The sequence below is a fragment of the Martes martes genome (genome assembly GCF_963455335.1).
Source record: "Martes martes genome assembly, chromosome: 15".
Taxonomy (NCBI): domain Eukaryota; kingdom Metazoa; phylum Chordata; class Mammalia; order Carnivora; family Mustelidae; genus Martes; species Martes martes.
This window is the reverse complement of record NC_137903.1, coordinates 24,334,640-24,355,077: the sequence shown is the minus strand read 5'-3', so window position 1 is coordinate 24,355,077 and position 20,438 is coordinate 24,334,640. Positions and strand designations below refer to the sequence as shown.

At 51.8% G+C, this 20,438-nt stretch overlaps 1 protein-coding gene across 2 annotated transcripts in view; it reads left to right on the top strand.

The window, feature by feature from the left end:
• SRGAP2 (SLIT-ROBO Rho GTPase activating protein 2) overlaps positions 1-18,066 on the top strand; it is a 226,089-nt gene extending 208,023 nt beyond the window's left edge. For both annotated transcript variants that reach the window (XM_080823944.1, XM_080823943.1), the window contains exons 17-22: positions 3,458-3,682; positions 7,605-7,684; positions 9,917-10,097; positions 11,644-11,790; positions 15,247-15,571; positions 17,606-18,066. In XM_080823944.1, the coding sequence (XP_080680070.1) occupies positions 3,458-3,682; positions 7,605-7,684; positions 9,917-10,097; positions 11,644-11,790; positions 15,247-15,571; positions 17,606-17,989 (1,342 nt within the window). In that variant the 3' untranslated portion in view covers positions 17,990-18,066. The remainder of the gene's footprint in view (positions 1-3,457; positions 3,683-7,604; positions 7,685-9,916; positions 10,098-11,643; positions 11,791-15,246; positions 15,572-17,605) is intronic.
• Positions 18,067-20,438: the final 2,372 nt, after the last annotated feature.

Here is a 20,438-nt window from a genome sequence, read left to right as displayed (position 1 = left end):
GCAGAAGGGGTGAGGATGAATCAGAGAATCACAGACAGCAGGTACAGATAAGTCCCAGAAAGTTTTCTAAGAAATGGGTCAGTAATGTGGTATGGACATGGGGTTAAGAGGGGATTCTTTTTCATGGGGCCAGTATTCCTGCTTGTTTGTATGCTGATGGGAATGACCCAGTGGAGAGGAACACTGATGGTACAAGGGCAGTTGCTGGACTGATACTCTTGCTGGAGAGAGAGGATGGAGTTCACTGCAGGGGAAGGAAGGCAGGACATGAGGGCACAGAGGCAAGTCGCTTAGTAGATTCGGGGAGCACGAGGAAGCCGACCCTTGGCGTCGGAGGTGAGAGAGTGACAAGGCGAGTGACGGGATGCCTTTGAAGGACCATCAGGAAACATCAGCCAGAATTACACCAGACTTCTTACCTCTTAGCCTTTTGGGGATGTCAGGGAACACTGTTAAATCATGGATTTAGGGAGGGAAGTTGTAGTGTCTTCTGTTGGAAAAGCTTTTAAAGGCCTGATGGATTCTCAGCCTCATGACTTGCCTGGGGCCATGGTGAATAATACAATTTCTCTTCATCCCTTTCAAACCTAAAATCAACCCTGATGCATTAATATCTTACCCATAGTCTGTTGGTTGTTGCCAAATCAAACCCCTGGGGCCAGTGATGCTGAAGGTTTTTAAGTGAAATGTCACATATTTAAAACAGTCTGTCCGAAGCTTAGTGTTCTCCCTGAGGATTTAAGGTTTCGATTTTGGGATCTAGAGTCCTCAGTTTGATGATGTCTGTCGGGAAAGGAAGATGGCTAGCCCTCTATAAATCAATTGCTGGCAAATGTTGACAGCCCTGCTTCCCATTCCCTGACTAGAATCGAGGGTCCTGCTGTATCAAGAAGCAGTTTGGATATTATAATTACAGAAAATAGGGATAGAGTACCACCTGTGTGCGAGGCACAGGGCTCGGTGCTGTGCGCGGAACAGCCATTCAAGCTTTAAAACAGCCCCACAAAGGAGGGGAACTTAGGAAGAGACTTAGAAACCAGAATATTCTCCTGGAACCGGTCCATGATGGGGCCAGGACTCAAAACCAGGTCTCATTGACTCTAAAATTTGGGGGATGTTTTGTTTTTCTTTTTTAAATTTAATCAAAGGGACAAATGTGCATCATTAAAGGGTAAAAAGTCCAGAGAAGTGCATCGTAAAAACAAGTTTCCCACCTCAATCCTGATTTTCTCATCCCTCCCCAAAGCCTGTGTTCCCAATCACTGTCCTGAACCTTGTTAAGACGCACAGAAGATGAGTTTGAATCAATTAGAAGAATTCACTAATATTATGGATAGAAGTTCTAGAAATCTAGCCCAGTTCTTAGATGGTATTATACAAGTCGATACCAAAAAAAATTTTAGAAGAGGGACCTGTTACCAGTGTTTTCCATTGTAAGTATTTCTTTATAAATAAAAATCCAGTATTTAAATTCTTATACTGGGCACAGACTTGAGGGCCTTCATGGATTATTAGCACCATTATATTGTATATGAAATGACATGCATTTGTATGTGTACATGTATGAATTTTGGGGGGAGAGAATCTCTAGTTTTTGTCAAATTTTTGAAGGAGGCTGTGACCCCCAAATAGTTAAAAACCATGGGTTTAACCTTTAACCTCAATCTAGGTGTTCCCACTGTAGATTGGAAGAGAGGACCTTGGTTTATATTTTAATGGGAGTAAGAAATGGAACTGGCCCATGAGACCCCAGTCCACGAAGATGTGTCCCCCTCAAGCCCCTGGTCGTTGCAGCTGCCTGTGAATCAAACAGCCCTTCCCTTAGGAGGCTTGGCAAGGCTGCTCATCTCTCACGGGCCTCCGACTGGGACTCTCAGGGCTAGACTTTGTTTCCCCTCTAACGGCCAGGCTTCTCAGAAATGACTGATTTTCTTCCATGTTCGCAAATGTCGTCAGATCACACTAAAGAAACAGGGACTTCCTCCTCCTTGTCCCTGCTGAGGTTACCGAGATAATTATCTCTCTTGTCTCCAGTGTTTGTTTGACCAAGTAGACTTGGAAATTTCTCCCCATCTTTTCTGAATCTTGGCTCTCTTTTAACTCAGGAGCCGGGGCGGAGGGGTGGGGAGGCTTATGCAATTCAAACTTTCAGACCTTCTGTGAAGCAGCCCCACCCATGGGGGGGACCCATAACCTCACCCATGACTGGCCTCCTTGCATTTGACTAGGTCCTTGAGAAGAGTGATTCTCAACCGTGACCGTTTTCTCCCCGGAACAGCTGTTGGCATCCGTGGTACTGCTTCTGCAAGGTGGACAGGGGACGTATGCGAATCTGCAGTAGAGAGGAGAACCACTGGGTTAGAGAGAGACCAGCGTGGTAGTTGGAATCTGGGGGGGCGGGATCCACTAGAAATCAACTCTGTCCAGTTCTGAAGAACACCCATGCAGATGAAGGCAGCGGAGCCTCGGGCCTCTGGTGCAGCATCAGAGGGCTTTGGGTTCTCCTCAGATCTGTCAGAATCAGGTGCTGGGGACCGCCTGCTGAGGCCCGTGAAGGAGGCAGAACTCCTTAGCAGAGCTCACAGCTCTACAACCTGAGGCTGGGGGCTGGGGGTGCACGTATGGAGCCGGCTGAGCCTTCCACCTGAGTGAACAGAGACCAGTGGGGGCCAATGAGACCCAGCGGCTCACTGAAGGGCTCGGGTCCTTGGCCAAGGTTGGAGGTGTGGCCAGAGCAGCTGCTGCCTGGGAAGGGCCAGTTTGCCAGGCGAAATAGCCAATAACAAAGTCAGACTGCATCCAGAGGAGGCCTGAGCAGGAGCCGAGCGGCATGCTGACCTTTTCCTGAATAAATCCTGATTGTAATAGTAGAGGATATTATGGAAATGAAAAACAATTACATTAGCTTCCAGAAAGAAAGTCACTTGCTTGATGGAATACAAAAGCTAATCGGTTGGCGAATTTTTTAAATAAGTCTAGAGCTCGGAATGGAAGATCCCTAGTAATTTGATTATTTTGCTCTGCAGGAAGGTGCACAGCGCCCCACGCCTGCGTCTTCTGACCGTGTCATTATGAGGGCAGCCTGAGGGTCTCCATCTGCTCTGGCGGCTTAGTGGGTTGGTGTGTGGGAGTCATCCCCGCTCTCTGGAGTGGTGTGTTCTCGAGGCCGGGGAGTTTTGACCGAGAAGGTGTGGAGCGGGGGTAGTGGTGGGGTGGCAAGTAGAATTTGAACGAGGAGCTGGTGAGAGAGGAGGGGTGAGGCCTGCTAGGAGGTGGCTCCTGAATGACCTGTCACTGTCTTCTCCCTGCGGACTTTCTAGAAGGGCTCCGGTGCCCAGAAAAGCAGGTGGCAATTTGTGGAACTTCTGCTCTCGCTCTTGGCAGTGCCTCCCATGATTGTGTTCTCTGGGCATTCATGCGAGTGCTTTCCAACTTGCCCCTTTCCCTTCTCCTCCAGTTTATCACAGTTCAGTGAAGAGAACATGATGGACCCCTACAACCTCGCCATCTGCTTCGGGCCCTCACTGATGTCCGTGCCTGAGGGCCACGACCAGGTGTCCTGCCAAGCGCACGTGAACGAGCTGATCAAAACCACCATCATCCAGCATGAGAACATCTTCCCAACCCCCAGGGAGCTGGAGGGCCCCGTCTACAGCAGAGGAGGAAGCACGGAGGACTACTGGTAGGGGGCTCTGGGCTGGAGGCGGTGTGGGGGATATCCCTGGTGCACACTGGGTATGGGGGCCAGATGGCCAAGCCAGACCCAAGGGAAACACCCAGAGCCTCTCAGCCTCCCACTCCCAGGCACTTCAAGCTGCCGGGATCCGGGGGGGGTGGGGTGGTTCGGGCAGTGCCCTGCTTCAACCCGACGTACGGAGTAAGTGCCATTTGGTGCCACCTCCCTATTTCTTATGAGTTCTTAGTGGTGAGGAACCATTCTGGAAAATAATGACAACAATAATAGGAATGTTAATAATCTCCAGGAGAGGAAAATTTGTAAAGTTGTATTTAGAACAGCTGCTCATCAGTCAACAATGTCTCTCAGGCTCCTGCTCTGGGCTGTGTGTTGTGAGAGACACAATCCCGGGTCCCAGAAAGAAGAATTTCTTTCTTATGCCTCATGCCTATAAGATATGAGGCATAGTTCCCTCACTGTGAGTTTATACAACGATAATTTAGAATGATCACAGAAATTTGTGAAGAGAAGAAGGGGTGAGCTCCGTTTTTGGCAGATTAGGCATACTTCCACCCTAAAGTGAGATTAAATCCTACGGGGCGAGGTTTTTCATGACCGAGGCTGGGAACAGAGATGTAAAAGGAATCCCTAGGGCACATCTTTACTAGATCCTTCTGTTAGACAATTACCAAATTACTCTTTCCATATTACAGATACAGTCACTGTAACCCAGAGAGGCCAGTGACCATCTTTCAGGCTATTTTAGGGGTGGGGATTCCAACCTTGACACGTCTTAGTACAGGACACCATCCAGGACCCCACACTAAACCCCGGGGGTACCACTGACAGTGTCATTTTCCCATCAGACATAAAGGCAACCACCTCTGTCTTTTACCCCTTAATGTCCCTTACCTCCTCCCCCTTCCTCTCGCATGTTCCCCATCAAATGGTGTTTCAGCCTGAGCTAAAAGCATGAGCCAGCGCAAATTGGATTCCGTCTGAACGCAACATCTGGAACCAGTTCAGCAGCCCTATTACTACCCACTGAGGCAGGGGGAGGATGGGGAGTTTGTTGACTTAATTAGAGGCCAGTGGGCCCATGCTTCTCCCTGATCACCGCAGAACAGCATCCTGCCTGAGGAGTGAAGAACGTGATATTCATGTGTCCGTGAATGTAAAAATACCACTGACACCCCTGGCTTTGGTCTTGTCCGCTGTCCTGCGGATCCCAGCACCTGGGTCCGAGCTGGAGAAGCCCACATTCGCCAGCTCGGAGAGAAAGCTTTCTGTCACTGACAGATGGTTGGTGGGGATGGGGGAAGTCGTTCAGGTCTCAGCCTACAAGCTGATGAGCTCCAGGGAGCTGTCCTTGGGCATGTGACTTGGAGGATCGGTTTCTCTCACAGGAGGGTTGAAAAGCTGTGGAAGTAGTGCTCCCAGCGCCTGCTTTATGTTCCTTCCAAAGTGTGCCCTCACATCTCGAATATCTCAGGGCCGATCCCCGGACACAGAGCCCCCCGACCCCCAGCCCTGTTCCCCCAGGCCCAGACCAGGGGAGCAGACAGAGTCACTGCAGGGGGAGCAGCCCCCCTGCCCGCCCCCACCCCCCACTGTTCGTTGTACATCCGACTATCATTAGCAGCCTCTGGACAAACCGCAAGATCAGTGAGGGGATGTTACTACCGCAGACTGGGTGGGAGGCCGGAGCACCCGAGGACCAAGGAGGTGACCTTGGGTAAGAAGGACCATCTGACCGCTGGACTCACCCACTCAGAAGGCTCCCAGCCTCTCTTCTTCTTTGAGAGGAGAAAGAACTGCCAAGGAAGCGAGCTAAGATGGATGCGGGGGTGGGGGGTAGTGGCGGAAGGGGTCTAGAGCCTGAGAATCCTGGCGAGTGGCCGGGAGACCGGAAGAGCCAGGGAGAGGGACCTGCTGGCCACTTGGCCTCCCCGTAGCTGTGAAGAGGAGAGGGCAGTCCCCCTTCGCCTCGCTTACCAAGCCCTGCAGCTAGAATCCAGTTCCCTGGGACTGCCTGCTGTTCGGCCTGCGGGGCCTCTGCAGACCGCAGGTGTCCGCGGGCTTGCGGTGTGGCCGGCGTGTGGGTGTGGAGTCAAGCATAGAATTCCAGAGCTACCAGGGGCCTAGTAAAGGCATCATCTCGCCTTTCCGTTAGAGCAGTGGTTTTCCAAGCGGAGTCTTTGGACCAACAACACCTACGTGACATAGCACTGGCTAGGAATACAGACATTCCAGCTCCTCCCGGCCCTCAAGACTTAGAAACTGTAGGGGTGAGGGAGTCCACTTTTAACAAGCTGTCCAGGACTCCCTGAAGTTGGATTGGAGAATTGCTGCCTTCGAGGATGGCCATGTAACTACACTTGCAAGTCTGGAGGAAACTGAGCCTTTGCCCTGTGCGCCCTTGCGGTCCTGAGGGCTTCTAGAGTGTTATGAAGCTCATCAGAGTTTTCGGCCCAGTAAACAGTGAAAAATTGTGCCCACATTTTTTGATAAGGGGGAACCTCTGGGGCTTTTCTTCCTTCCTTCCCTCCCTTCCTGCCTTCCTTCCTTCCTTCATTCCCACACTCATCTGCCATATCCTAACTTTGCGGTCTCAGGGAAATTACATTGCTGCTCTGTGGCTTAGTTTCCACATCTATAGAATGGGAGACCAAGACTACCTGTCTCATAGGGTTGTTGCAATGAATAAATTAGTTCACGTAATGCGCTTGGAGCAGCGCCTTGCTGGTAGTTAAGTGCTCAGGAAATGGTTTAAAAAATTTAAAAAATAAAAATAAAAAAGGAGGAATCCTGTTGATGCTCTCCCAGAAAGTTTTCTGGATTCTGGAGAGCCTCCTTGGAACTGACTTCTGAACTGGTCCCCTGGTCTCTGAGGAACCTTCTGGAGTGAAAGACCTGTCCCTCTCCCAAGAGGAGGGAAAGGCTATAGGCTCAAAGGTAGGAATTGTGAGGCCAGGTGGTGGGTAGAGGAGATGGTAATGCTTCCATAGAATTGCCTGGAAAGGCTCCCTTGTTACCACCAACTGCCAGAGGAAGAAGCTTTAGCAATGAATGGGGGTTTTGTCTGTTTCTCAGGAAGTTAGAATTTCCTGGTGCCCATCTCCATCCACTCTAATGTCCACAAGGCAGGAGACCAGGAGTAGAAATGATTTTCCTGGTAACTTCCCTGACCGTTCTCATTTCTCAACCCTGGATGATTTTAGACTCCGCAAGCTGTTGAAGAACTTGACTGGCTTCTATGCCCTGCCCTCTCGCGGAGTCCGGCCCACAGCAGACTCTTCGTCTCCCTCTGACTCACCTCCCACTCTCTCACCCACGCAAGACCAAACCACAAAGCCTAGAGACATAAGCAAAATGAGAAAGAAGGAAAGGAAGACCACTTACAGACCACTGTGTCATGTCTCAGTGAATCTTCAGGCGACGCTGTGACATTTTACAGACCACCAGCCGCAGACCATCAACCTTAGGTGGCTGAGGCTTAAAGAGATTCCGTCCCTTGCCCAGGGTCCCACAGCTACCGAGTGTCAGGGCTGGTTTTCAGGTCCTGTTGTGTCCCAGGCAAAAGCCTAGTGTTTTCTTCCATGGGCTACCTCCAGGGACTAGTTCACCCAAAACAGCCCTTGAGGGGTTGAGTTGCTCTGTATTTTCAAAAAGACTTATTCTGTAAGTTCAAAAGGGGTTCCGTCTGTCTCAGGATATTCTAAGCCCCAGGCAGTCCCGCATAGTTTTCGCAGCAGCGACTAGGGAACCTCGAGAGCCTTGTGTTTTACCATCATCGTCGGGAGCAGTCCAGAGGTGGAGAGCATGAGACACCTTCCGTGCCCTTGCTCCAAGGAAGCTGCGTGAAGGAGAAGACAAGAGTTTGGTCAGCGAGGGGCTGAGGTCCCCATGTCTCTTGCTTCTGTTGCAGTGACAGCCCTCATGGAGAGACCACCTCGGCTGAGGACTCAACCCAGGACGTGACCACAGAGCACCACACGAGTGATGACGGTAGGGGGCGCTACTTCCGGGGCAGCTGGGCCACGGGATTGTGGGGGGGCGGTGAGGGGGGGACGGTGAAGTGGAAGGAAGGGATTATATAGCCTGTGCTCCCAGTGCACCAGGCAGGGGGCTCTCCTGTCTCGTTTTCATTCCTTCCCTTCCCTGGAGCGACAGCCCGTCTTCTCAAGGAGAACGGTCTCTGTGCTAAAGCAGAGACGGAACGCTAGACCTTGCAGAGCCTTTAAAGCTTCTCGCCCCTTCTCCCTGCCCCGCACCCACCTTCTAGCTCCTTGTCTCGCCTGCCTGTCTCACAGGCGTGATGTTGGTCCCCTGTTACAGCCTAGACTCTGGCCAGGCAGCTGGAGACCAAAGTCAAGGAGAGCTCATTTGAGAAAACCGTAGGCCTGGGGAATAGAGAAGCTGGTGCCAAGAACCCAACAGGAGCAAGCCAGAGGGGAGTGGGACTCAGGATGCAGAAACCACACGCTTTCACGCCTGCCGACTGGAAAAATTGACCCTTTCCAAAGTACAGACATGCGAGCTCTGAGCAGCCTGGCGGTGTGCATCGCGAGGTGGGATGTGCAGCTGTCACCGCCAGCTCCTCGGCAGCGCCCATGATTTATTAGGGTCTGTCCAGCCAGCACGCCGTCCCTCCTTCCAACAGTTCCGCGCCTTCATTTCTGGACCCCTTGGGCTCTTGGAAGACTCAGCAGCTGACAAGGGGCCTCAGAATTTTCTGGGCACAAGAACGAAATGGCACGGTCTTTGGAGCCGTCCCTGCTTTCTGCCTCGCTATGAATTCTACAATCCTAGGCCAGCTTTTTAGAGGAGAAGGAAAAAAATTAGGGCTGCTTATTTGGATGCCGAAGTCAGATGGATCCGTTTGATAATCTTCCCCATTACAGGAGGGGAGTAGGTGAAGGAGGGAAATTTGTCCCTGCTAGAAGCTTTGTAGGCCTTATCTCTTAATGCTAGTGAAATAGAGCCACCAGCTATTTTATAGCTGAGCAGACAGAGGCCAGAGAGGTCAGGTGATATGCCCAAGGCTATACAGAACTGAGATGGGATATTTAGCTAGGCCTTCTCTGGTGGGCCTCTTAGAAAGAAACCTCCAGGCCTGCTTGTCCTGGAGAAGGCCCACCGATCACGTGGCCTGGGCCTGGTCCTGCCTATAGGCAGCCTTCCTGTCCGCTCCTCGGAATACTGACTTTAACCTCAGGGTCCAGGTTTCTGGGAGCCTTCTGGCTCTCTGACCTTCCCCCTGCCGCTCAGCACAGATAATGGTAATGACGACACACTAAGAATCAGGGCTAACGCCTACACCGCTGTGCTCACTATAGGCCGGCCCTGTTCTTAGTGCTTTTACAAATTGCTGATTATTGACTCCTCCTAACAAGCTCATGAAAAAGGCACTTTTTTTATGCAGAGGAGATAGATGCTCACCCAAAAATAAAAAGTCACTGCATTTGTAAACCCCTTTTTAATTTTCAAATTACTTTTATGTCCATTTTCCCCCGTATTAGCTACAAAATATATTTCTGTATTTTGCTCCACGGAAACTAGATTGGTTGAGTTATTTTCTCCTTACAGAGACTAAAAGCTCACGGTCTACTAGAGGGAATGGATAGTATAAATAAAATTTGTTGTATTGAGAGTACAGTATGATAAATGTTCTGCAATTAATGGAGTTATTTTATGATCAGAAAAGAAGCTTACAAATGCAGCAGGACAAGGTCAGCGATAGGGTTTGGTGTTATGAGCTGTGGACGCACCAAAGAAGTTCCCATTTGCCCTGAGCGGGGCTAGCCTGTTGGGCAGTGTGACGCGCTCTCCCAGGAGGCACACTGTGTCCAAGCAAGACGAGACTCCCGCCATGCACGTGTGGTTCGTTTTTGCACGGAAAACTGCCGAGAGAATAAAGTATTCTTTGTATTGTTTTGTGTTTTAATGATGCTGTTTCAGTTGTGACTCAGTGTGCTTCGTCAGGAAGATGAGAGAGGAGGAGCTTCCGGGTGGGGGGAGGAGCATGACCAAAGGCAGGAAAGGGCGCACACGTGCTTTCGGGGTGATGGTGCAGTCTGCACGGGGATCCCTGCCTCAGCCATCGAGCCTCCGTGGCTTGGTTCTCACACCGGGTTATCTTCCCACCAGTGTAAGTTCAGCTAATTGGGCTTTTCCTCCCAGTTTCCTGAGCCTCTGGGTCCCAACAACATGTGTTTCCTTCTTTTCTGCCCTTCTCAGAGTGTGAGCCCATCGAGGCCATTGCCAAGTTTGACTACGTGGGCCGGACAGCCCGAGAACTGTCCTTCAAGAAGGGGGCGTCCCTGCTGCTTTACCAGCGGGCTTCTGATGACTGGTGGGAAGGCCGGCACAATGGCGTCGACGGACTCATCCCCCATCAGTACATCGTGGTCCAAGACACGTACGTTGGGTCCCCTGCCCCTCTAGGCATCCCCGGCTGCGCTGTGGGAGTGAGACTTTATTTCTGGCTCCGTAGGAGAGTGAGAAAGACCGACCCTCAGGGGAAGCCAACCCCGTCCCTGAAGGACCCCACCCAGACTCTGTGGAGGACTGTTTTTTCATCTCTTTCCCCCTGCAAGTCTCTCCCCACCCACCCACCACCCCGCTAGTCATTTTGGAAACTTCCCAGCACTCCTGCTCATCCACACTTAAACCTGATGAGTGATAATGAGGGGTTATTGTTTGACCACTTACATTTCCGTTCTGGAAAGCTCAGAGTGGGAAAACATTTTTACGTCTTTTCTTTTTAAAAACAAAACAAAAAACCCCAAAACTATGCTCATCCCAACCAGTTGGGCCGCTGATGGCGCTTTTCCACTTGCAAATGAAAATGATGCATTGCTTTTCTAGGAGAAATCTAGCTTAAGCGGCCTGGTGGAAACGAGCCAGTTCATTTAACCCAGATGAGGTTGACGTGGGGAAAGACAGGGAGAGGAGGGGAGAGGACTTCGGGGAGCAAAGGGAATGTGAACTGGGCCCAGAGAGACTTCATCAGCTGGGCTGTCGGGTGGCTCCCTGCTCTTTAAAGCAAAGTCTCTGGGGCAGGAGCACTTTTCTCCCCCGCCCCCATGATCCCCCCCCCCCACCAACCCAGCCCCAGCCTGCCTCCTTGCCCCTTTGCCCTGCCTCTGCCCCCGACTCCCTGCCCTTGGATGCGATGCTGATACTGTCAGTGTTTTTAGTCCTTCCCTTAATATTATTTTTTAAAGGTTGATATCCTGAGTGAGTCTGCACCCTCCCAGCCTCTCCCCGGCTCGTTCTGCAGGGAGATCCTCCCTCTGTTGATAACATCGCAAACCTGGTGGCCATCTGTGCGTGGACAGGACCCTCCCAAATTTAGCATTATGACTTCACTACGGGACCGAGAGAAGATGAATTGAGGGGGAGAAGGGGCTTTCCTTGTCATCAGTAGCCAGAGGGGCCGGGAGAGCAGTGGACTGACCTGGGACCGGCTTGGACGCTATAAGCGGGGCTCGATGCACGATGACTGAGTGTGGCGGTGTCCTGCCTCAACGCCGGCATCTCCAGGGCCAGCGCAGAGCAGCCTGTCCTGGCCCCCAGTGCTCGGGACCTCAACAGATAAACCGCACTCTGGACTGGCAGCCTCCTTCTCCAGGAGGTGGCCCCGGCACATCTGTCCCGGGAAAGCAGCGAGGGGTCGAAGGCAGATGCCTCGAATCCAGGTGTCCTCTAGCTCAGCCTTGTGGCGGCCGCACAGCATCCCACAGAACGCAGCGGGATTATTTATATTTATTTAATGACTCTCCGAAGGCCCTTAGCTTTCCTTGCCTCTGCGCGCAGAGCTAGCCCAGCCAGGTGTCACTGCTGCCTCAGAGCTGTCGCGGGGGTCGCGTGTGTGTTGGGGGGCCATCTCGCCAATTTAACACTGCTTTTTGTGTTGTTGTTGTTTCCCCTTCCTCCCTGCCTGCCTGCCCCTTCTCCCCCAGCGAGGACGGTGTCGTGGAGAGGTCCAGCCCCAAGTCTGACATTGAGGTCATTTCTGAGCCACCTGAAGAAAAGGTGACAGCCAGAGCGGGGGCCAGCTGTCCCAGTGGGGGTCATGTAGCCGATATTTATCTTGCAAACATCAACAAGTAAGCTCTGCTTTTCATTTTCTGCTCCCCTGAATGCCTTGTGACACCCAGCCTCACCCTCCGGCCTCATGCCCCTCTCCAAGCCTGTGCCACACCTCCCTGCCCAGGCCTAACACTGCATGTGCTCACCGCTGCTGCAGGCGGACAGGGCTGAGGAAGCTTCCCCAGGCCCTGCCCGCAGATCCCAGGCTCCTGCTGTGGAAGGCCACCCCGCCCTGGGCTCGTGCAGTGTCCCTCAGCTCGGGCAGGGCCCCGGCTGATGATGAAAACTTGACCAAAGCTTTGGTCCCCTTATGCAAGTTGGTTTTGCACTGTTTCTCAGAGGTGCCTTCTCTTTTCCAATTCTTCCCCAAATAATAGTCTTTGATGTCTTCCTGGCCCTTCCTTTTCTGTCCAAAGATCCAGCTTCATGTGCGTCTTTCATTAGGCTCACATGACCCCAGAGGGGTTTACTTAGAGACCACGTGTCTGTTTCCTGCCCTGTCTGGCATTCGCTCCATCAAGGAAAGGAGACCGCTCTGCCTGCCCCCGCCCCCCTCCCCAGGAAAGCTTTGTCCTAAGCTCTTTCATCATTGCCTAACCCCCAGCTCCCTTCTGCCCTTTCATACCAGTAGAAATAATTGTCCGTGTTTTCCCTGTTGCTTTAGCCCTGTGTCATCGTCCCCTGTTAGTCCCTTTGCAGATTCCCATTCCTGTCCGGCAGGCTCTTAACTCTGGCCCCAGCTTTCATTGCGGCTGTGAGCCCCGTCCCAGGGTCTTAACTCCACCCACACCCGATCTGGCCGGCTAGAGGGATTCCACGCCCGTGCGCTGCTGCCTCCCCTAGAGACATTCAGGTTATTGGAGAACTAATCTCATCTCAAGGGGCCAGACACCAAGTCCCAAAGCCTGCAGACCTCTTTCCGCCAGACCCTGAAACTTGGCCCAGTGCCAGCGGGATGACAAGCCCCAGGGCCTTCTGATGAATACGGATTGCAGATGATGTACAGTTTTTATTCCCCTCTGGCTTTGGAGGAATGAAATGATTTGCACATTGGAAACCTGTTAACCATAGCCTCTGGACACTGAAACTGGAAGGAGAATAAAAGATGCTTGTTGTTTTTAAACTGCACCAGCTCGCCCAGATCTCTTGGCTTTCTTCCAACCAGCCGGTAGCAGGGGGAGTGGTTGGGGCACGTGGCTCTTTTCCATCTTTGGCCCTCAAGTTAGTGAAGTCGCTGATTCAGCTCACTTAGCATAGGTATGATTTAAGGCAGACCAGTAAAAAAGAACGAGGAATTTATTTATTTCCCTCCAGCCCAGTGCCCTGCTGGGAGGGCGAGCTAGTAAAAAGTAACTGTGGACTAATCGCATTTTTTATTTATTTACAAGTGTGTGTTAATTATAAGCCTATCATCATAAGGTTGTAAGCCTCTAATTAACCCAGAAACCAAGGCGGGGTTGGTGGAGGGAGAGTTAAATAATTAGTTAGGTACATGTTTCTAAGCCATCAGATATTTGATGCCATCTGTACCAAGAAATTGTACAGGATAATAGCTGAAATAGTCAAAAGATGAACACCAGGTGGAAAGTCAAGGTGGTTCCCTTGAGCTCCTTACCTGGTGGCGTCAGGATGGGGTTCCTGGAGGACACAGGCTCCCCGGATGCCAGCTAGTCGGTGGGTCAGTGGCAGCCCCTGGCCGTGCTTGCCCTGAGGAGTGACTCCGCTCTGCCAGCCTCCCTGCCTGCCCCACATGTCCCTCCTTTCCCAGGCCCTGGGTTCTCTCGCACCCCTGGACCTTTGCATCTGCTGCCCCCTTCCCCCGGATCAGCTCCTCTTCTCCTTCAAGTCATAGCCCGAGGATTGACCTCTTTGGGGAAAGCCATCTGCCACCCCCGAGGTCCTCGGAACCCGAGTTAGGTGCCCGTGTTCTGTACTCCCACAGCAGTTTTAGTCTCCCCCAGGACCGAGGCCGCACCCGGATAACCCACCAGGCTGAGCATCTTGAAACCAGGAACTCTGCCTTCCTCTCCTCCTGTCCCCGGGGCCTGGCCAGAGACCTGGCCCACACCAGCTGCTCCATAAGCTGCCTCCTCAGCGGTTTGAGCTCTGTGAGTCAGCGATCCTCAAGTGGAAAAAGGAAATCAGCAAAGAGTTATTTGGGTGTGGCGTTCGATTTAATTTCACACATTTAGCGAGAGCTCCCTGTTGTGCCAAGCGCCCGTGCTGGTTATTCAGAGATGAATAAGATGGGACTGGGCCTCGGCACTTGGTCCGGCAAAGGAAAGGCTGTATGGACAGGTGACTAAAAAGCAGCACCGTCGGAAGCCCTGAAGGAACAGAGGAACAGAAGAGGGAGTGATTGCTTCTGCCTGCCCTTGAACTTGGGGTACCCGGGAAGAGTCATTTCAGCCGGGCCTTCTAAGACTCTGAGAACATCCTCTTACTGCTCAAGAGTGGCTGACGCCCAGAGCTTAATGGCCCGAGCGGGCAGCTGCAGGGAGCGCGTGCCGGGTTCCATGCCAAGCCCCGATGGAGAAGAAATGACCAGTGAACGGGACCAGGACTGGCTTAGGACACTGGCTCGGCCACATAGACCAGCACTCCACCTTCCGTCCCCCCCCTCCCTCCCTCCACCTCAGCTCCTGCCTCGGCCTTCGTGGCCCTTAGTGGTTTCGAGATCAGAGCTGCCCGGCTCCCATCCCAAACCAGAAGTCGGATTTCTTCTTAGATTAGATCCTTGTGAATCTGATTCCAAGGGAAAAAATGAAATTATTCAGCAGTAGGCAACACCCATGCTACTAGGATTCCGCCAGGCCATCTTGTAGGAGAATCTCAGCGGGCCGAAGGAAGCTCGCGCAGAGCCAGGGTTCAGCCCAGTACTGGGTGACTTAGGGTCACGTAGATGGATTTCCACCCTAAGAAAAGGCACAAACTTGGCCCTGACCACTGCAGCCTCTTGAAAAGTACTCTGTTCCATGTCTGCCCAAGAAGCACTACGGCCTCTTGCCTGAGCAAGAATGATCACAATCTTGTACTTGGACTAAGAAACATGCTAGAATTTGGAAAAACCAACTCTCCTCTTGCCTTCTTGGTGATGGTGAGAATTTTTCTCCTACCTGGGCCTTAGGTTTCTGTTCAAAACAGGTAATGGAGGGGGCCTTTCTGTGAATCTGTCTTCCATTAGAAACTTTCTCTTAATCAGACATTTTTCCTGGCAGCACCTTACATCTCCAGAACTCAAAGCCCAAGACCACCAAGTAAGTATCTGTTTCTGCTTTGCCCAGGTTGGGGGTGGCAGGGGAACAGAGACACATAGAAAGCAAGGGAAGGTGAGGCCAAGGAGAGAACGTGCCGTGGGTCCCTCTTCTTCCAGACGTTGTGGATGCCAGTACCTGCCCCTCTCTCACTCTTGCCCCAGCTTCCTTGGGGCCAGGACTCCCTGATCACGCTGCCCTTTCTGTTTGTGATTGAAGGCAAAGGAAGAGGCCAGAATCTGGGAGTATTCGGAAAACATTTCGGAGCGACAGCCATGGGCTGAGCAGTTCCCTGACTGACTCGGCCTCCCCGGGGGTGGGGGCTAGCTGCCGCCCGTCTTCTCAGCCCATCATGAGCCAGAGTCTCCCCAAGGAAGGGCCAGATAAGTGTTCCATCAGTGGGCATGGGAGCCTCAACTCCATCAGCCGCCACTCGTCCCTGAAGAATCGGCTGGACAGTCCGCAGATCCGGAAGACGGTGACAGCAGGGAGGTCAAAGAGCTTCAATAACCATCGGCCCGTGGACCCTGAGGTCATTGCACAGGTAAGGTGGGGAGGGGCTTCTGGACGTCCGGCTAGCACATCTCCGTTTGTTGTGCCCGCGTAGCGCCACGTTAATTACATTAATTACGTTAATTATGACGGGCCATGAAACTGCAGAAGTCTGTGCATCACATACCGAGTTCAGAGGCTGCTGGACGTCTGGACCCGAGGAGGCAGCTCTCTACGCAATTCGTCTATCCCACTCTCCCCAAGAATTCGAAGACAGAATAAAAGAATTCAGACTTTTTACTCACGTACAGGCTCTCGAGGCTTGTACTTTTTAAAGCAACACATTAGAGTCTTTTGATAGAGTCCATTCTGCGCAGGTTTCGGGTTTCGAGAGCCTGGTAGTCTTTCATGAAGCTGCGCGAGTGTCGAGGCTCAGATGTAGTGCTGGCCATGTTTTTCTGTCACCCCCGCCGTGCCCCTGTGCCGTTCCCTGCGGCTGATCCCTGGTCCCTAATGGGAGGTAGAAGACCACCGACAGCTCCTGGGTTCACGGGGGGGGGCAGTGGCGGTGAGCTCCCTGGTTATGGGGTCTTCCTTCTGCGTATGCACCACACTGACAAGTCTCTGTTTTCCGTGGACTATTAGCGATCCAGCCCCACCTCTAAAAATCCGACTTCCGGGGTCGCTCCAGGCAGTTCACTCAGACGCCTCTCCCAACTCTATAATTTTCGTTAGACCAGGTAGGAGCGAAGGGCTCCCCGCTGCCCTCCTGTGTTTCAACTGAGTTGAGATTCTTCTTGCCCCGTCTTCCAGGGGGCAATAGAGGCTACGTCCGGTCTCTATTGGCTTAATTGGGATGCTCTGCTTAGGGAAGGTGTACCTGGCAAGCATAGTATTAAGCAGCGGGCCTGAGATGTCTTGCTTTGCTAGCCCTCTCCTCCTGCGCGTCTGCTGAAGCTCGTGGCTGCGATCTGCCTTGCACCGTGGGAATCCTCCCAGCTCCCTCCTGAGCCAGGTGTTAAGACGAAGCTAGAATACATTCCCGGTACTGACTCTACTACGGAGCAGGACTGAGGAGATGATGGGGTTCTTCCTGAGAGTTTTTATGGTTTGAGAACATCATAGGGATGAGTGAAAATCGTCAACAGAAAGCATAGCTCACCCTGGAAGGGCCAAGAACCCTAACCACGGCCTTGGCTTGGAACCTGTCATCTTAACGTGTGAGCCTGATTCCAAGGAGGAGCCCTGTGGTGCTTTGGGGGTGCCGGACACAAGTGTGTGGAGAGGTGGGGAGGGAGCTGGGAGGTCTCCCTGAGGGGCAGCTGGCTGCAGACAGAGGGTCTTTGGTTCTGCTGTTTACTGAGAGCTGGGTGGTTCCACTGTGGCTCACGGGAGGTGATTCACCTGTGCGGGCTCTGGCTCCCCCTCCTGGTCGCTCTTCGGTCCCCTTTCGTGGTGATGGGTAGAGGGAAATGGCTTCCTCAAACTGGGCTCTGGTGGGGTGGGTTAGGGGTTGGCATAGGGGTGGGGGGGAGGTGTCCTGATGAATCTTCAGGGCGAGGGTTCTGGAACCTTTCCTCAGCCCTTGACCCTTCTCGACCTTTGGCTTTGAAGACAAGAAAACAAAGATCATACTTCATCTCCACCACTTAGTAAGAAATAGTTTATTATGTACAATACCAAGCATATACAAAAGTAGAGAGAATTGGATAATAAATCCCACATACTCGTGACCAGACTCCCGGCCACTCTTACTTCAGCAAACCCCCCCCCCCCGCCCCCACTGGATTATATGTCATTTCACCCAGAATTATTTCAGTGCATATCTCTAAAACCTGAGGACTTGATTTAAAATAACATCTCCGCTACTCTTTTCTAAAGGAAGAAAAAAAAATCTCCTGATAATGAAAATCCCTTTTTCCCCTTCCCCACATTCTGAACATTCATATGTTTAAGGATTTTGGCCAAGTAAAATAATCTGGACATCTCCCTCCAGTTGGTTTCTTCATGATTTGGCCTATGCTGTTGAAATAGGATCCTTGGGGAGTTCTTCCACCGGCCTCACCTCCTCTTTCCTGTTTTGCAGGATATTGAGGCAACTATGAACTCTGCCCTGAACGAGCTGCGGGAGCTCGAGCGGCAGAGCAGTGTCAAGCACACTCCTGACGTGGTTCTGGACACCTTGGAGCCCCTCAAAACCTCCCCAGTGGTGGCCCCCACATCGGAGCCCTCCAGCCCCCTGCACACCCAGCTCCTCAAGGACCCCGAGCCCGCCTTCCAGCGCAGTGCCAGCACTGCCGGGGACATCGCCTGCGCCTTCCGGCCTGTCAAGTCAGTCAAGATGGCTGCCCCAGTCAAGCCACCAGCCACACGACCCAAGCCCACGGTCTTCCCCAAAACAAACGCCACGAGCCCTGGTGTCAACTCATCATCTTCCCCACAGTCCACTGACAAGTCTTGTACTGTCTGAGGGATGTAATTTAATTGTTCTAGCAAGGGGACTGGAGGGACTGACTGTTATTAAAAAAATCTTCCTATTTAACTAGCTTGGGGACTTCAGTTGAAAAGTAGATTCTAAGTTGTTCTTGCAGGAATTAGCCTTCCCATCACCCAAAACCTTGAGAATGAAGCCCTCGTTATCACCCTGCCCCGCCCTTCCCACTGCCCTCTGCTTCTCCCCATCGTCGTAATCCAGCCAGCTGCAGTACATACTGTTCTTAGGTTAGCCAGAGATAGGTTTTTCCATTATCAGGTCACTGTGAAATCTGGCACGGCGAGTCACGAGGACACGGGCTCACGTCTCTGTCCCCTCAGACACAGGCGATGCCTGACCAGATGGTTGGCTGCTGAAAGCCAGCTCTCAGTGGCATCTTGTTTTGGGTACTGACTATAGAGAACCATATATAGTCCATTCTTCGTTTTACACACACACACACACACACACACACACACACACACACACACACACACACACAGGTTTTTTTCTAGTCTCTGGCATGTAGAGCCTCTCCTGGTCCCAAGACGAGTCTCTTTGTAACTTATTGTGGCAGTTCACACAAGAGCCACCAGGGGTCCCTGTTTCTGTTACAAATCTTGTTCTGTCTGGGCCAGAGAACCTAGCCTTTGAAATCTCTCCATCATAAAAAATTGAGCAGGATGGGACTGGATCCTGTAATCTGTCTGGGGTTGGGGGCTTTCTCTCTGTCTTCTCTCTGTTGGTGTGAACTGGTCATTGGTGTTTGCTTTTGCTCTCCTCCATCCTCTAGGGATCCAACCCAGTCTTTTTATAGAACTTCTAAAGTTTTTCTGAATGTATAGACATTTCTCGGGTTCCTGTCTTTGTCTCTGATGGGCCATTTTCCATTTAAGACACTTTCCTGTATAAGACAGTTTTATAGCTGGTTCCTTTTAGGGTAAAGAGTCTTAAGAGAGTTTTACTGTGTTTATGGCAGGTTTGGAAAAGGTGAGAAATAAGTCCTTCTTCCTCCCACTGTTTTTGGGCATTTAAGACAAAATTCATTATCTTATTCAAAAATTAAATTCAGCTTTGCTAACCCCCAAATTGTTCCCGAATGAAAATGTAGCCTAAGTTCACCCCTCTGGTTTGGTTATTCTGTAAGATCTCTCTTCAGGGACCAACAGGGGCTTGGAGAGCCCTAGTTAGATTAAAGAGAGACATTACTCCTTAAAACCTGTTTTTTTAATCCAGATAAGGACAACTAAGAGAGCTTTGGCCCTGTGGGCTCTAAAGTCTTCCCGAGACCGGAACCTAACTAAATAAAAAATTGGATGCTGAATATTTTGGCCTTCTGTTGGCCTTTTTTCTGGTTCTCCTCCCCAAAAAGCAGAAATGATGCCCTTGCGTACTTTAATCCGGTTTCTAAACCTGGTGCCCCTGGTCCCGGCTTCCCTGGCTTCACGCTGTCCTGGCAGTGCCAGGGCTGGGGACTGTCCCACCCCGTTCCATGAGTCTCAGACAACTCCTTCAGTTAAAGCTGAAGCTCATTCCTTTTTATCTCCTGGCTTTAAAGCTATGCTTTTAGCCTTATTTTCTATAGGTCAAGAGAGGTGGTGGGTTGCCATTCAGATAGGAAAATCTGAGTTTCCTTATGTTTAGCCTAGAAGATCCTTCTCGGATCTTCTGAAGTTGGCGGTTGGTGCTGTGGAAAGTGGTAGGATTTTCCTCATTCTGGGTGAAGGAAAGAACAGCTTTGGGGGGCATCGCTAATCACTAAAAGGCTAACCTGGCCCACCAGGACGACTACCCCAAGAGCTAGAAAGGAGAAAGGAAGAACTCCTTCAGTCGAGTGAGTCGGCCCGTGAGAAGTGACCCGCAAGCCTCTGGGTTCTTGGCTTTTGTTGCTCTGTTCGATGGCCTGTCGTCGTCTGTCACATGGACTTGCACAGGTCTTGAGCCAACAGGGGCTTTCAGACCGAAGGATCTGTTTCCTTAATGAAAATGGAAGCCCTGCCCTTCACTTTACATTCCTTTTGCTCCAACCGATCAACACTGGGACCCACACCTTTCCCCCTCCTCCCAGCAAACTCCTCTCTGAGAAAGTCAAAGCAAAGCTTTCTGAATGACAACGCTTCGGGCCTCTTTGGTTGTTCCTGCCTTATTTCTCTTGCGGCCCTTGTACATGACTTGTGTCCGCCATCCCCTTGGTCAGTGTCCCTCTGCTGATTTGCCTCATGAACTGGACAGTGTGTGAGCAGCCACCTACTTCCCCCAGCTCTGGGAGCCACGTTGTCTTCCCCTCTCTGGTGCTCCTGACACCTGTGAGACCCACCTGTCGAGGGGACTAGGAACCCACAGAAGGAGAGTCCTTCTCGGCAGAGCTCCTGCGGCCAACTGGAATTCAGGCTGCACACTGTGATCTTTACACCGAAAAGCCAAAAGGAGCTGGCCACCCAGGGCC